Source organism: Arachis ipaensis, chromosome B4 (genome assembly GCF_059453495.1).
Source record: "Arachis ipaensis isolate K30076 ecotype BB chromosome B4, ASM5945349v1, whole genome shotgun sequence".
Classification (NCBI taxonomy): domain Eukaryota; kingdom Viridiplantae; phylum Streptophyta; class Magnoliopsida; order Fabales; family Fabaceae; genus Arachis; species Arachis ipaensis.
Window position 1 is genome coordinate 45247332 of NC_142439.1, and position 16563 is coordinate 45263894.

At 38.0% G+C, this 16563-nt stretch overlaps 1 protein-coding gene and 2 non-coding genes across 3 annotated transcripts; 1 reads left to right on the forward strand and 2 right to left on the reverse strand.

Annotated features, from left to right (window-relative positions):
- Positions 1-2911: 2911 nt before the first annotated feature.
- LOC148567396 (small nucleolar RNA R71) lies at positions 2912-3015 on the reverse strand. Its single transcript, XR_015882163.1, has one exon. It is a non-coding gene; the product is annotated as a small nucleolar RNA R71 (small nucleolar RNA).
- Positions 3016-7473: 4458 nt separating this feature from the next.
- Positions 7474-8214, reverse strand: LOC148567397 (uncharacterized). The gene has a single exon (XM_088483804.1). The coding sequence runs from the start codon at positions 8212-8214 to the stop codon at positions 7474-7476; it is 741 nt and encodes a 246-aa protein (XP_088339930.1).
- A 6866-nt stretch (positions 8215-15080) lies between these two features.
- Positions 15081-15188, forward strand: LOC148567398 (small nucleolar RNA R71). Its single transcript, XR_015882295.1, has one exon. It is a non-coding gene; the product is annotated as a small nucleolar RNA R71 (small nucleolar RNA).
- Positions 15189-16563: the final 1375 nt, after the last annotated feature.

The following is a 16563-nucleotide window of genomic DNA, read 5'->3' on the forward strand; positions in this document are numbered from 1 at the left end:
CAGATGATTAGCCGTGCGGTGACAGCGCATATAGATTTGTTTTCATCCAAAAAGGATCATACAGCTTGCCATGGAAGGAGGTAACACATGGTTGGAAGAAGGCAATAGGAAAGCAGAAGTTCAGAAGCAACAAAGCATCTCCAAACGCTTATCTAAAATTCCCACCAATGCATTACATAAGTATCTCTATCTTATTTTATATTTTATTTATATTTTAATTATCAAAACCTTATAACCACTTGAATCCACCTGACAGAGATTTACAAGGATGACCATAGCTTGCTTCAAGCCGACAATCTCCGTGGGATCAACCCTTACTCACGTAAGGTTTATTACTTGGACGACCCAGTGCACTTGCTGGTTAGTTGCACGGATTTGTGTAAAAGATGAGATCACGTTCTTCCACATCAAGTTTTTGGCGATGTAGACAGGGAACGAACAATCATGATTTCGCGTACCAAGTTTTTGGCACCGTTGCGAGGATTGTTCGAGTTTGGATAACTAACGGTTCATCTTGTTGCTCAGATTAGGTAATTTTATTTTATTTTTAAGCTTTTTATTTTCAAAAAATTCAAAAAAATTATACAAAAATTTTGTTTTATTCTTCATAATTTTTAAGAATGAATTCTAGAGTTTCAGATGATATGTGAAGCCTGGCTGGCTGCTAAGCCATGTCTAAATTCTGTTGGACTGAGGCTTCAACTTATCATTGCAGGAACTTTTTGATTCCTATCAATTTGGCTGTTGTATGTAATGCTCTGCTGAAGCTTGGCTGGTCATTGGCCATGTCTAATCTTTTGGACCGAAGCTTTCACATAAAGCTTGGCTGGCTATTAAGCCATGTCTAAATTTTTGGACCGAAGCTTTAGACTAACATTGCATGATTCCTGGAATTCATATTAAGAATTTTGAATTTATTTATTTTCTTTTTCCAACATAATTTTCGAAAAATCCAAAAAAATTTAATAAAATCATAAAAACCAAAAATATTTTGTGTTTCTTGTTTGAGTCTAGAGTCAAATTTTAAGTCTGATGTCAATTGCATGCTTTTAATTTTCTTTAAATTTTTGAAAATTCATCATGTGTTCTTTCTTGATCTTCAAATTGTTCTTGATGATTTTCCTTGTTTGATCTTCAGTTTTTCTTGTTTTTTGTCTTTTCTTGTTTTTCTTATGCATTCTTGAATTATTAGTGTCTATAGATTAAAAATTTTTAAGTTTGGTGTCTTGCATGTTTTTCTTTTCTTAAAAACTTTCAAAAATATGTTCTTGATGTTCATCATGATCTTCAAAGTGTTCTTGGTGTTCATCTTGACATTCAAAGTGTTCTTGCATATTTTTCTTGTTTTGATTCATAATTTTTATGTCATGTTTCATTTTGATGTTTTTCTCTTTCCTCATTAAAATTCAAAAATAAAAAAAATATATCTTTCCCTTATTCTTCTCATAAATTTCAAATATTTGAGTTGATTCAGTCAAAACTTTTAAAATTTAGTTGTTTCTTGTTAGTCAAGTCAAAATTTCAAATTAAAAATTCTATCTTTTTCAAATCTTTTTCAAAAATCAAATCTTTTTCATTTTTTTTATTTTCGAAAATTTTCAAAATTGATTTTCAAAATCTTTTTCTTATTTTTATTTCATATTTTCAAAATTAAGGCTAACATTTAATGTTTAGATTAAAAAATTTTCAAGTTGTTACTTGCCTATTAAGAAAGGATCAATATTTAAATTCTTAAATCATATCTTTTAGTTTCTTGTTAGTCAAGTAATCAACTTTAATTTCAAAAATTAAATCTTTTTAATTTCCTTTTCAAATCTTTTTCAAAATAAATTTCAATCATATATTTTTCAAAATCAATTTCAAAATCTTTTCTAACTTCTTATCTTTTCAAAATTGATTTTCAAATATTTTTCAATTAACTACTTGACTTTTTGTTTGATTTTAAAAGTTTACTATTTCAATCATATCTTTTTCAAAACCACCTAACTAATTTTCTCTCTCCAATTTTCGAAAATCACTAACCCCTTTTTCAAAATTCTTTTTAATTAACTAATTATTTTAAATTCTAATTTTATTCTATTTCTCTTTTTAAATTTCGAATACTAACCAATAATTAAAATAAAAATAAAAATATTTTCCTTTTATTTTAATTTAAAATTCGAATTCTCTCTCTCTCATCTCTTTCTATTTATTTATTTAATCACTAACACTTCTCTTCTTCTTATAATTCGAACCCTCTCTCCCTCTCTGTGTTCGAATTCTTCATCTTCTCTCTTCTTCATTCTACTCTTCTATTCTTCTACTCACATAAAGGAATCTCTATACTGTGACATAGAGAATTCCTATTCTTTTTTGTTCTCTTCTTTTTCATATGAGCAGGAGCAAGGATAAGAACATTCTTGTTGAAGCTGATCCAGAACCTGAAAGGACTCTAAAGAGAAAGCTAAGAGAAGCTAAAGCACAACACTCTAGAGAGGAACTGACAGAATTTTTCGAAAAAGAAGAAGGGATGGCCGAACCCAACAACAATGGTGGAGATGCAAGGAAGACGTTTGGTGACTTTATTGCACCCTCTTCTGACTTCTATGGAAGGAACATCTCAATTCCTACAATTGGAGCAAACAACTTTGAGTTTAAACCTCAATTAGTTTCTCTAATGTAGCAGAATTGCAAGTACCATGGACTTCCATTGGAAGATCCTCATCAGTTTTTAGCAGAATTGTTACAAATCTGTGACACTGTTAAGACCAATGGGGTTAATCCTGAGGTCTACAGACTTATTCTTTTCCCCTTTGCTGTAAAAGACAGAGCTAGGACATGGTTGGACTCACAACCGAAAGATAGCCTGAACTCTTGGAAAAAGTTGGTCAATGCTTTCTTGGCCAAATTCTTTCCACCTCAGAAGTTGAGCAAGCTTAGAGTGGAAGTCCAAACCTTCAGACAGAAGGAAGGTGAATCCCTCTATGAAGCTTGGGAAAGATACAAGCAATTGATCAGAAAGTGTCCTTCTGACATGTTTTCATAATGGAGCAACATATGTATATTCTATGATGGTCTGTCTGAATTGTCCAAGATGTCATTAGACCACTCTACTGGAGGATCTCTTCATCTGAAGAAGACGCCTGTAGAAGCCCAGGAACTCATTGAAATGGTTGCAAATAACCAGTTCATGTACACTTCTTAAAGGAATCCTGTGAATAATGGGACAACTCAGAAGAAAGGAGTTCTTGATATTGATACTCTGAATGCAATATTGGCTCAGAACAAAATATTCACTCAGCAAGTCAATATGATTTCTCAGAGTCTATCTGGAATGCAAGCTGCAACAGGCAGTACTAAGGAAGCTTCTTCTGAAGAAGAAGCCTATGACCCTGAGAATCCTGCAATGGAAGAGGTGAATTACATGGGAGAATCCGATGGAAACACCTACAATCCTTCATGGAGGAATCATCCTAATCTCTCATGGAAGGATCAACAGATGCCTAATCAAGGCTACAATAATAATAATAATGGTGGGAGAAATAGGTTTGGCAATAGCAAACCATTTCTATCATCTTCTCAGCAATAGACAGAGAATTCTAAGCAGAGCCACTCTGACTTAGCAACTGTAGTCTCTGATCTATCTAAGACCACTCTCAGTTTCATGACTGAAGCAAAGTCCTCCATTAGAAATTTGGAGGCACAAGTGGGTCAGCTGAGTAAAAGAGTTACTAAACTCCATCCTAGTACTCTCCCAAGTAATACAGAAGAGAATCCAAAAAGAGAGTGCAAGGCCATAAATATAACCAATATGGCCGAACCTAGTGAGGAAGAAAAGGCAGTGATTTCCAGTGAGGAAGACTTCAATGGACGTCCACTAGCATCCAAAGAGTTCCCTAATGAGGAACCCAAGGAATCTGAGGCTCATATAGAGACCATAGAGTTTCCACTGAACTCACTGTTGCCATTCATGAGCTCTGATGAGTATTCTTCCTCTGAAGAGGATGAAGATATTACTGAAGAGCAAGTTGCTCAATATCTAGGAGCAATCATAAAGCTGAATGCCAAGTTATTTGGTAATGAGACTTGGGAGGATGAACCCTCCAATGCTCATCAATGAACTAAATGATCTGGTTCAACTGAAATTACCTCAGAAGAAATGAGATCCTGGAAAGTTCTTAATACCTTGTACCATAGGCACCATGACCTTTGAGAAGGCTCTGTGTGACCTGGGGTCAGGGATAAACCTCATGTCCCTCTCTGTAATAGAGAAACTAGGGATCTTTGAGGTACAAGCTGCTAAAATCTCACTAGAGATGGCAGACAATTCAAGGAAACAGGCTTATGGACTTGTAGAGGATGTCTAAGTGAAGGTTGAAGGCTATTACATCCCTGCTGACTTCATAATCCTGGACACTGGGAAGGATGAAGATGATTCTATCATCCTTGGAAGACCCTTCCTAGCTACAGCAAGAGCTGTGATTGATGTGGACAGAGGAGAGTTAGTCCTGCAATTGAATGAGGACTATGATGGGGTGCAGAAATTGGAAAATTAAAAATTGTTAAAATATTCACGTTGCAAGTATAGTTCTTAACTTGCTAGAAATCCGCTCATCAATTTAGAAAGGTGTCACAGAGAATTAAAATTTAAATTACTGGGAGTATGAATCCCAGGTCGTCTCCTAACGAGTTGCAGGAAAGTGTGCTATTTTATTAATCAGAGATTTTCAAAGAAGTGAGTTGAATAAACAGGAAATTAAAATTGATGAAATTAATTAATCTAAATAAAAGCCTTGACTGGGAGTTGATTAGTTGGAATCTCTATTATTGTTGGAATGCTTTCAAGATTAATTGATAATTAATGGTTGTTCTGTTTAGTTATCCTTTACCAGGTAAAGAAAAGTCAAACAAGTTGGAATGTTACTTCTGTTCACGAGTTGCAACCCACTTAGTTCAAAAGGATTGGTGTTGGTGACTAGAGATCAATCCAACAGTTAACCCAATTACAATTTCTCTTTCAATCCTTCCAACTCAAGAGTTCCTTTCAATTAACTCCCCATCAAGTGAGAGACTACTCGCTCATCGTAAATAATAAATTCATAACATACGAAAGGAAATTAAAAGAAGATGTGATTATTAGAAATTAAAATGAATTAAAATAAAATAAATAATCCTTGTATTAAATAATCATAAAAATATTCCAATGGCAAAATTGAACAAAGCAAAGAACATGGAAGAATAGTACCCAGTAAAGAAAATGAATTAGAATGACAGAGTCTTGATGAGGTATTAACTCTTCTCAGTGTTCCAATGCAAAGAGCGAGTAAATATTAAAATCCTAAAACTATGAATGTCTAGAGAGAAAACCTAGAGGAGGAATAAAACTAGATCTAAAAAAACTAAAACTGTGTAGAATGAATGTTGTTCCTGATTTCTGCATGTTCTCTGGCTCTAGTCTATTGTTCTGGGCTGAAAATTGGGTCAAAATACGGCCCGGTATTGCCCCAGCGATTCTCTAAATTATGCAGATCGCGCAAGTCACGCGATCGCGTCGCTCATGCGGACGCGTCATTCGCGTTTCGCTTTACCATGCGGGCGCGTCATCCATGCGGCCGCATCACTGCAATTTGTCCTTTTTCGCGCGGTCGCATGAGCCATGCGACCGCGTCACTTCTCGCTAGTTATCTCCTTAATTTCTTGTGTTCCTTCCATTTTTGCTAGCTTCCATTCCAATCTCCAACTCATTGATGCCCTGTAAAGCCTGAAACACTCAACACACATATCACGGCATCGAATGGAATAAAGGAGAATTAAGAATATATGATTAAAGTCTCTAGGAAGAAGTTTTCAAACATGTAATAAATTCAAGAAGGAAATATAAATGCATGCTAATTTAATGAATAAGTGGGTAAGGATCATGATAAAACCACACAATTAAACACAATATAAACCATAAAATAGTGGTTTATCAACCTCCCCACACTTAAACATTGGCATGTCCTCATGCTTAATTGAAGGAGATAAAGTAAATAAGTATGAACATGTAGAAACCCATGCAATGCAATCCTATATATATAAATAAATGCAACTATATGATTCTTGCCCACTTGATCAAAAGTAAATAAGCTCTTCCAAATAATTACAAATCAAATCCCACTAATTCTTTCATTATACAGTAAAACAGATAAAAGTGCAAGAAGATAGCTCATGAAAGCAGGGAACATGAAAATTCAAACATTGAACCCTCACTGATAATGTATGTACGCTCTAATATCTACTGTATAGGGTAATCACTCTATCCTTCTCTAATCATGATTTCTAGCTTTTGTTCTTCTCTTAACCAATCAACAACAGTTAATATACCAATGCAAACATCATGAGGTCTTTTCAAGGTTGTAATGGGGCCAAGGTAAGGGTAAGGATATACATATGGTTAAGTGAGCTTATAAATTGAATCTTTAATTAACCCAAGCTTCGACCCAACCTATATATTTTTAATGTAACCTTAAAGATCGTAACTAGCTACCCAGAATTCCCTTTTTCAATCCATACTCATGTATCAACTTTTTATTTTGATTTTATCATATGTGCATTGATCTTCGAATTCTGAATTCAATATTGGGGTAATTTTGTCCCCTTATTTATTTATTGATATTTTAATTTTTATTTATTTATTGATATTTTAATTTTTATTATATATATATATATATATATATATATATATATATATATATATATATTTTGAAAATAAAAATAGCTTATCAATGCACATAGATTTTTAATTCTTATAATTTCACATGACTAGGTATCCAAATTCCCATTAAATTCTCATGACACATTCCCATAACAACTTTTGTTCCCACAATTTTCCATACTTAACTAGCACACACAATTCTATCTTAAGCTAACCAAAGATTCAATTTGGGATATACAATTGTTTTTCTGCTTAAGGTTAGTAATGTGGTAAAATATAGAACAAATGGGATTTAAAGGCTCAAAGTGGTTAACAAAAGTAATTGAAAAGGGTAGGCTTACTTTGGATAAGTGAGTTCAAACAAATAATGGCCTCAATCATGTGCAGGCATACAGATATAATAAATATCAGACATATAAGATAAAACAAAATATAGATTACAATCATAGAGAAGTAAACACACAAGAATAAAATAATTATGGTTAAATAATGTAACCACACATAAAGGCTCAAATCTTCACAGGTTGTGTGTTCTTTAGCTCAAACATCATGTTCCAAATACATTTCAAGCAAATTTATCATAAAAATTTTAAAAATTAGTGAAATTTTGTTCCAAAGATAGAGTCTTAGAAGAAACTTATTGTCTTTTCAATCAAGTAGAACATGCATGCGACTAACCTATTACTATACAATTTATGCTATTTTATAAAAGAAAGAAAATCTAACTAAAATCCTAATTTATTGGTGCTAGGGAAGTGAAATTACCTCCGGAAGTCAGGTACTGACCGACCTCCCCACACTTAAGGCTTTGCACCGTCCTCGGTGCCATCTGTCAGGAACAGGGGTGGGCTGGTAGCAGTATCTCCACAGTCGGGACCATCATGGCTCCCTGTGCTGGTAAAAGAAGTGGATTCCGGGGTGTCTGAGTCTCTGCAATCCCCTCGAAGTAGCTCCCTGAGGTGTTTGAATCTTCGGTTGTTACGGCATTCTCGCATCTTTACTTTCTGTTCTTGCCGATCCAACCTTTTGATTATCTGCTGGAGCAATTCATTAGTTGTAGGTGCTTGTGGTGTTGAAGAAGGAATATCTTCAACTGGAGCAGTAGGAAGGCTTGTAGTGGCTGCTAGAAGTTTGAGGTACTTCCCGTTAGGGACATACTGATCATCCCGTGGAAGCATGGCTTTGGTGTCCCCAGCTCTGTAGGAGACTCCGGCTGCTGAGACAAGATCTGAGACCAAGGCGGGAAAAGGTAGGTTGCTCGCGATTTGTACGTGTCCCATGGCATTCCGGATATGTCGTGATAGATTCAGAGGTTGGTTTGTAAGGATGCACCATAGTAGAACAGCCATGTCCGCAATGAAGGAGGACTCGTGAGTGCTCGGAAAGACGTAATGGGACATGATCTGTGCCCATACGCGAGCCTCCAAGGTAAGTGTTGAAGCCGATATTCCCTTAGGGCGGGTACGATAGTATCTGTAGATCCAACGGCTGCCAAGTAGTGCGATAACTCTGAGAACAGCTTCCCAGTCAAATTGGTACATCTGGCGCTTGAGTGCGGCTTCTTGAAAGGCGTCCAATCCTTCTGGAATAGGGGGAATACTCAAAGTTTGTTGAATAGCCTCTTCTGTAATGGGGACTTACTTCTGACGTACATAGACAGACTGTAGAGTAGGCAGGTAGAAGTTAGAGTAGAACTCGACTACCCAAGAAAGATTGACCTGCCTTGGCTGTCTCTATAGGAAACCCCATTGTCTTTGTTCAATTTGTGGCTCAACAAAAGTAGCAATATTGGGCGGGAGGATAAGAAGGTGTTCGTTGTTGTAACTCCTTTCAGCTAGAATAGGGAACATCTGCTCACAGTAGCGATTTGGAAATCACGCAGTGTCCTTTGCTGGAAAGGCTTTCTCCTTTTTATCAACCTTGATGATCCTCTTAACTCTCTTTGTTGAGGGCTTGACTGCAGTTGAAGAAGGCTCTGCCACTAATGCTCGTTTAGTGCCTCTTCTTGCTGGGTGTTTGGGAGTAGCTTTCTCTTTTCCTTTCCTGGTGGCCATCCTGAAAAAAAAAAGAGAAAGGAAATTAAATTTAAAGAGATATATAGCAATGAAGAGAACGGAAGAGGATGGTTATAAATGCACATAAAAAGATAAATGATGTGAACACACGCTCATGAGTACATGTGAAAAATCATTAAGAGAAAATAGCAAGTGCATATAATGATAAGTGAATACAAGGTGTTTATTGGCATGCCAGAAAAAGGGCATGAGTAGCGTAGACCAAGCAATACTTTGTAACAAACCATCATATTTGTATTGACAATTAAATTCAATTAATACAATAGTAAAGGGAATTTGTGAAAAGCAAGCATTGAATAGTAAAATAACATAGAGGAGTGCATAATGCTATATGGGCTTTTTCACAAACACATAGCATGCATGGTGAATAAGGTATAGAAAATATGAAGGTGAACATGCAAGCAATCCCTTAAAAAGAATAATAATAATTGTCAAACACTTTGCAACAATCCACAAGCATATAATGAGGAATAATGACTCAAATAAATTTCTAACACCATGTAAAAAGGAAAAGAAAAAGAAAGAAAATAAGATTAATGAAAAGAAAAAGAAAAAAAATAACATATAAGATAAGAAGAATGGTAGAAAAGAAAAGGGTGAAAAAAAGAAAAAAAACCTTTGTTAATGGAAGTGAGGGAGAGAGAGAGTGAAAAGTGAGATAGAAGGGAGAAGGGGGAAGGAAGAAGTAAGGAGGGAAGAGAAAAACTAGGATTTGGAGGAGAGAAAGATAAGATAATTTGGCAATTTAGGTTGAGCTGTGCGGCACAGGCGACGCGGCCGCGTGGGGCACGTGTTCGCGTGGGTGCGCTTGAAGTAAGGTGACGCGGTCGCGTCGGTCACGCGGTCGCGTGACCCATATTATGCATCTAGCGCGAGTGCAGCCTCGCGCCTGCGCAACTCTCTGTTCAAATTAATTTATTAGCCAAAATTGGGGTGACGCGATCGCATGGGGCGCGCGATCGCGTGAGTGGGCTTCAGAAAAGGGATGACGCGGACGCGTCGGTGACGCGATCGCGTGGTAGGGATTGTGTGTCCAGCACCAATCCAGCTCCACTCTCGCACAATATTTCGTTGTGCACCCTTTTTACGTCGGAAACGCAGGGCACGCGACCGCGTGAGGCACGCGGTCGCGTGGGAGGCTATTATTCCCATGCGATGCCGACGCGTCAGCGACGCGGTCGCGTGGGTTGATTTGTGCTATTGGCACGCCTCCATCCATGCTCCAGCGTGACTCTCTGTTCTTTTTTTTATTGTTCTTTACTCTCCTTGCGATGCGGACGCGTCGCTGATGCGATCGCGTCGCGTGGCAATTCATTTTTTTTAAATATATATATGCAGATGTAAATGCACGAAATGCACTGATAAAGAGAAGAGTTATTGAATAGGAAAAACTAAAAATAAAGAAAAGAACGATCATACCATGGTGGGTTGTGTCCCACCTAGCACTTTGCTTTAACGTCCGTAAGTTGGACGCTCCACTAGCTCAATCTTCTGCTATGTGGGGATCTTCCAAGAGGAAGATCTCAAGCTCCTTGTTTCTCTGCATCTTCTCGCCATGGTATAGCTTCAGGCGTTGTCCATTAACCTTGATAAGTTCAGAGCTTGAAGGATGGCTTAGGTGATAAACTCCGTACGGTTCGGCCTTCTCTACTCTATATGGACCTTCCCATCTTGATCTCAACTTACCTGGCATGAGCCTTAGTTGAGATTTGTAAAGGAGGACTAAATCCCCAGGTTGGAACTCCTTTTTCTTGATGTTCTGATCATGCATAGCCTTCATTTTCTCCTTGTATATTCTTGAATTCTCATAAGCTTCTAGGCGAAGGCTTTCCAGTTCTTGCAGTTGCAACTTCCTTTCAGCTCCGGCTTTCTCCATTCCCATGTTGCACTCCTTAACTGCCCAAAAGGCTTTGTGCTCCACTTCAACTGGTAGATGGCAAGCTTTTCCATAAACTAAGCGGAAAGGGCTCATCCCAATGGGTGTCTTGTATGCTGTTCTATATGCCCAGAGTGCATCTTGTAGCCTGGTGCTCCAGTCTTTTCTATGAGGCTTTACTATCTTTTGTAAGATACGCTTAATTTCTCTGTTTGACACCTCGGCTTGCCCATTGGTCTGAGGATGGTATGCTGTTACAACCTTATGAATTATCCCATGCTTCTTCATTAATCCTGTTAGTCTCCTGTTACAAAAATGGGTGCCTTGATCGCTAACGATTGCTCGTGGTGATCCAAAGCGACAAATAATGTGGTTTCTCACAAAGGAAACAACAGTGTTAGCATCATCAGTGCGGGTAGGAATTGCTTCCACCCATTTGGAAACATAATCCATAGCAAATAGTATATAAAAATATCCATTAGAATTTGGAAATGGACCCATGAAGTCAATGCCCCAAACATCAATAATTTCATAGAAAAGCATAATTTGTTGAGGCATCTCATCCCTCCTGGATATATTACCAAATTTTTGGCATGGGAGACAAGATTTACAAAACTCAACAGCATCTCTAAAAAGAGTAGGCCACCAGAATCCACAGTCTAAGATCTTTCTAGCTGTTCTTTGAGGGCCAAAATGTCCCCCACTCTCAGATGAGTGACAGGCCTCTAAAATGGACTGGAATTCTGATTGAGGCACACAACGTCTAATTACCTGATTAGCGCCACATCTCCATAAATATGGGTCATCCCGTATATAATATTTAGACTCGCTTTTCAGCTTGTCTCTTTGATGCTTAGAAAAATTTGGAGGAAATGTGCGGCTAACTAGATAATTAGCAACAGGTGCATACCAAGGGACTACCTCAGATACTGCTTGCAGGTTATCAAAAGGAAAATTATCATCTATAGGAGTAGAATCATCCTTAATATGCTCAAGGCGACTCAAGTGGTCTGCCACTAAATTCTGATTACCACTCCTATCCTTTATTTCTAAATCAAATTCTTGTAACAGCAGTATCCAATGTATAAGTCTTGGTTTGGACTCCTTTTTTAGCTAATAAATACTTTAAAGCTGCATGGTCCGAATACACTACTACTCTGGTACCAAGTAAATAAGCTCAGAATTTATCCAGAGCAAAAACAATAGCAAGAAGCTCTTTCTCAGTAGTAGTATAATTGGACTGGGCAGTGTCTAAGGTCTTAGACGCATAAGCAATAACAAAAGGATCCTTACCTTCACGCTGAGCCAGCGCTGCTCCTACTGCATGGTTGGAAGCATCGCACATGATTTCAAACGGCTGGCTCTAGTCTGGTCCTCTCACAATTGGAGCTTGAGTCAAAGCGGTCTTCTGTTTATCAAACGCTTCTTTACAATCGTCACTGAACTCGAACTCTATATCCTTCTGTAGCAATCTGGATAAGGGAAGTGCTACCTTACTAAAGTCCTTAATAAATCTCCTGTAAAAACCTGCATGGCCAAGGAACGAACGGACTTCCCTCACAGAAGAGGGGTAAGGTAAACTAGAAATAACATTCACCTTTGCTGGGTCTACAGAAATGCCATTATTAGATACCACATGTCCTAATACAATCCCTTGTTTTACCATAAAGTGACATTTTTCAAAATTTAATACAAGGTTTGTATTGACACATCTATCCAATACTCTAGATAATCCATCTAAGAAAAGGCTAAAAGAATTACCATAAACGCTAAAATCGTCCATAAAAACTTCCATACAGTCCTCAATAAGATCAGAGAAAAGACTCATCATGCACTTTTGGAAAGTAGCTGGTGCATTGCACAAGCCAAAGGGCATTCTCTTGTAAGCATATGTCCCAAAAGGACATGTAAAAGTGGTCTTTTCCTGATCCTCGGGAGCTATATGAATCTGGAAATAACCTGTGTAACCATCTAAAAAGCAATAATGTGATTTACCTGACAGGCGATCCAGCATTTGATCAATGAATGGAAGTGGGTAATGATCCTTACGGGTGGCTTGGTTGAGACGCCTGTAATCAATGCAAACTCTCCAAGCGTTCTGAACTTTAGTTGCTATAAGCTCTCCATGCTCATTCTTCACTGTAGTGACTCCCGACTTCTTGGGCACCACTTGTACTGGGCTAACCCATTCACTGTCTGAAATGGGATAGATGATCCCTGCTTTCAATAGTCTGGTCACTTCCTTTTTGACAACCTCCAAGATAGTGGGATTCAATCTTCTTTGGGGTTGACGGACAGATCTTGCTCCCTCTTCTAGAAATATTCTGTGCTCACATACTTGAGGGTTGATTCCTACTATGTCTGCCAAACTCCACCCAATTGCCTTCTTATGCCTCCATAGCACATCAAGTAACTGCTCTTCTTGTTGAGAAGTAAGTTCCCTTGCAATGATAACTGGAAATCTCTGCTCATCTTCAAGATAAGCATATTTGAGATACGGAGGGAGGGGTTTCAATTCTAACTTCTAATCATGAGCAGGCTCTGGATTATCTGGGGCTTGTGAAAATGGCGAAGTGCCCTCATTGTTAGTTAAAAGGGTCCCCACACTTGGACCTTGTCCAATTTGTTTCTCTTCAAACTCTTCCTTGTGAACTTCAGCTACACTTTCATCTATGACATCACACTGGAAGATAGAATGATCCTGTGGAGGGTTGTTTATGACTCCATTCAGATTGAAAATTACTATGCGGCCATCTATTTCAAAGGAGTATATTCCTGAAAATGCATCCAGCTTGAATTTTGATGTCTTCAGGAATGGTCTTCCAAGTAGGATTGATGATGGCTTATCTTAGTCATTATGGGGCATCTCCAAGATATAAAAATTAGTGGAAAATGTAAGCCCTTTAATGTTCACTAAAACATCTTCAGCAACTCCAGCCACTGTGATAATGCTTTTATTTGCTAACACAAAACGAGCTGCCGACCTTTTTAAGGGAGGGAGCCTCAAAACATCATATATAGACAAAGGCATTATACTAACACATGCTCCTAAATCACACATGCAATCATAAATTACTACACCACCAATAGTACAACTAACTATACAAGGACCTGGATCACTACATTTTTCAGGTAATCCTCCCATTAAAGCAGATATAGAACTACCTAAAGGAATAGTTTCTAATTCATTAATTTTGTCTTTATGGATACACAAATCTTTTAGAAACTTTGCATATTTAGGTACCTGTTGAATAACATCAAAAAGAGGAACAGTTACCTCAACCTTTTTGAATATTTCTACCATTTTAGGGTCGGGTTCCAGCTGCTTCTTGGACTTCCTTGCAATTTGTGGAAATGGAATAGGGGTGGTGTTTTCTGCAGTGTTTGCGCCTCTGGGTGCTTCCTCCTGTGGTTGAGCTTCTTCTTCTTCAGCGATGTCTTGTATGTCCTCTTCCTCTTCAACATCTTCTATTTCTACTACCTCTTCAGCTGAGGTGTGTTCTGGTGGGCTTGGTTCCTCCTGATTCCTTTCCTGCAGTGTGGTTCCAGACCTTAGGGTGATGGCATTAATGCCTCCCTTTGGATTGGGTAATGGTTGAGAGGGGATTCCAATGGAGCTTGAAGGTTGGTTACTGGGATTTTGCATTGATCCAATCTGTGAGATAAGAGCTTGCAAAGTAGAGGTCAGACCATTTAGACTGGCATTAATGCTATTCATGATGTTACTTTCCATGGTCTGTTGTCTTCGCTCAAAAGATTGTAGTAACTCTTCATTAGGAGATAAAGAAGAATGAGTAAATTGAGAGGTCTGCTATTGATTGTTCTGTGGTCCTTGGTTTTGCCTCAGGTGAGGTGTTCTGTAAGGTTGATTCTGCTGCCTGTTGTTGTTATTATTCCACCTCTGATTTCCCTGATTATCTCTGCCTCCTCTGTTATTGTTGTTTCTCCAATTCTGGTTAGAATTGTCCTGCCATCCATGGTTATTATTTCCACTTGGATTGTACCCTTGGTTGGGGCGGTCATAGAAATTATGAGTGGATGCCACCATGTTGTCTTCTTGTTGGAGCTGCGGGCATTCATCAGTGTAATGGTTATAATCAGCACAGATTCCGCAAATTCTCTGCGGGACTAATTGTTGGTTTTGCTGTGGCGAAGGAGGTGGAGCTTGCTGAACTTGTTGTTGGTTCAATTGCATCTGGTTAAGCAAGTTGGTCATTTCACAAATACTCTGAGTTAGAGCAGCAGTCTCTCTGCTAGAGGATACTTCTGCAACGGCTTTTGAACGGCCTTGCTTCTGTCTGTGGTTCCTAGTAGATTTAGCCAAGTCGCTGATCAATTGCCAAGCCTCATCAGTGGTCTTGTACTTCTTCATAGACCCATTGCTAGCACTTTCCAATGTGTTCTTATCTTGGGGCCTCATGCCCTGTGTGATATAGCTAAGTAACACTATCTTGTCAATCATGTGGTGGGGGCATACTTCCAGAAGATTATTGAAGCGCTCCCAGTATTCAAAGAGAGTCTCATTGTCATCCTGAACGATCATGGAAATGTCTTTCCTTAGTTTATCAGTAACTTCAGATGGAAAAAATTTCTCCAAAAACTCTTTTCTGAGTGTATCCTAGTTGGATACATTTGCTAGAGGTTGAGTGTAGTACCACTCCCTTGCTTTTCCCTCAAGAGTAAACGGAAAAGCTTTCAGCAGAATTGAAGTTTCATCTGTACCGTCTCGCCTGACAGTAGAACAGGCTGCCTGGAAATCTCTCAGGTGCTTGATAGGCTCTTGAGCAGGTAGGCCATGAAACTTGGGCATCAAATTTAGCAGTGCAGTCTTTATTTCAAAATCTGTAGCTACCGCTGGATGATGCGCTTGAAACGGTTGCATCGTAAAATCAGGAGCTCCTTCCTCCTGGATGGTAACTCTCCTAGCTGCCATGTCTTTTGCACGTAAAACAACCGAATCAGTAGAACGGGGGCTGGTTTCTTCCTCAAGTTCACTTTCAGATCCGCCCTCAGAGCAGACTAACCGACACTGATCTCGCCTTATTCATGAAATAGTCCTTTCAATTTCAGGATCGAATATTAGCAAGCGCGGATCAGGAAGTGAACGCGTCATTTGACGAAAGAAACATGCAGCTCATAGTAGCAAAATAAAATAAAATGCAAATAAATAAATTCTAATTAATAATTTTTAGCACTCTATTGCAACTCCCCGGCAACGGCGCCAAAAATTGATGGGGTGCAGAAATTGGCAAATTAAAAATTGTTAAAATATTCACGTTGCAAGTATAGTTCTTAACTTGCCAGAAATCCGCTCATCAATTTAGAAAGGTGTCACAGAGAATTAAAATTTAAATTAATGGGAGTATGAATCCCAGGTCGTCTCCCAATGAGTTGCAGGAAAGTGTGCTATTTTATTAATCAGAGATTTTCAAAGAAGTGAGTTGAATAAACAGGAAATTAAAATTGATGAAATTAATTAATATAAATAAAAGCCTTGACTGGGAGTTGATTAGTTGGAATCTCTATTATTGTTGGAATGCTTTCAAGATTAATTGATAATTAATGGTTGTTCTGTTTAGTTATCCTTTACCAGGTAAAGGAAAGTCAAAAAAGTTGGAATGTTACTTCTGTTCACGAGTTGCAACCCACTTAGTTCAAAGGGATTGGTGTTGGTGACTAGAGAGCAATCCAACAGTTAACCCAATTACAATTTCTCTTTCAATCCTTCCAACTCAAGAGTTCCTTTCAATCAACTCCCCATCAAGTGAGAGACTACTCGCTCATTGTAAATAATAAATTCATAACATACGAAAGGAAATTAAAAGAAGACATGATTATTAGAAATTAAAATGAATTAAAATAAAAGAAATAATCCTTGTATTAAATAATCATAAAAATATTCCAATGGCAAAATTGAACAAAGCAAAGAACATGGAAGA

Excerpts from the sequence above, each read along its gene's own strand:
- LOC148567397 (XM_088483804.1), bottom strand. The coding sequence starts at position 8,214 with ATGTACCAATTTGACTGGGAAGCTGTTCTCAGAGTTATCGCACTACTT.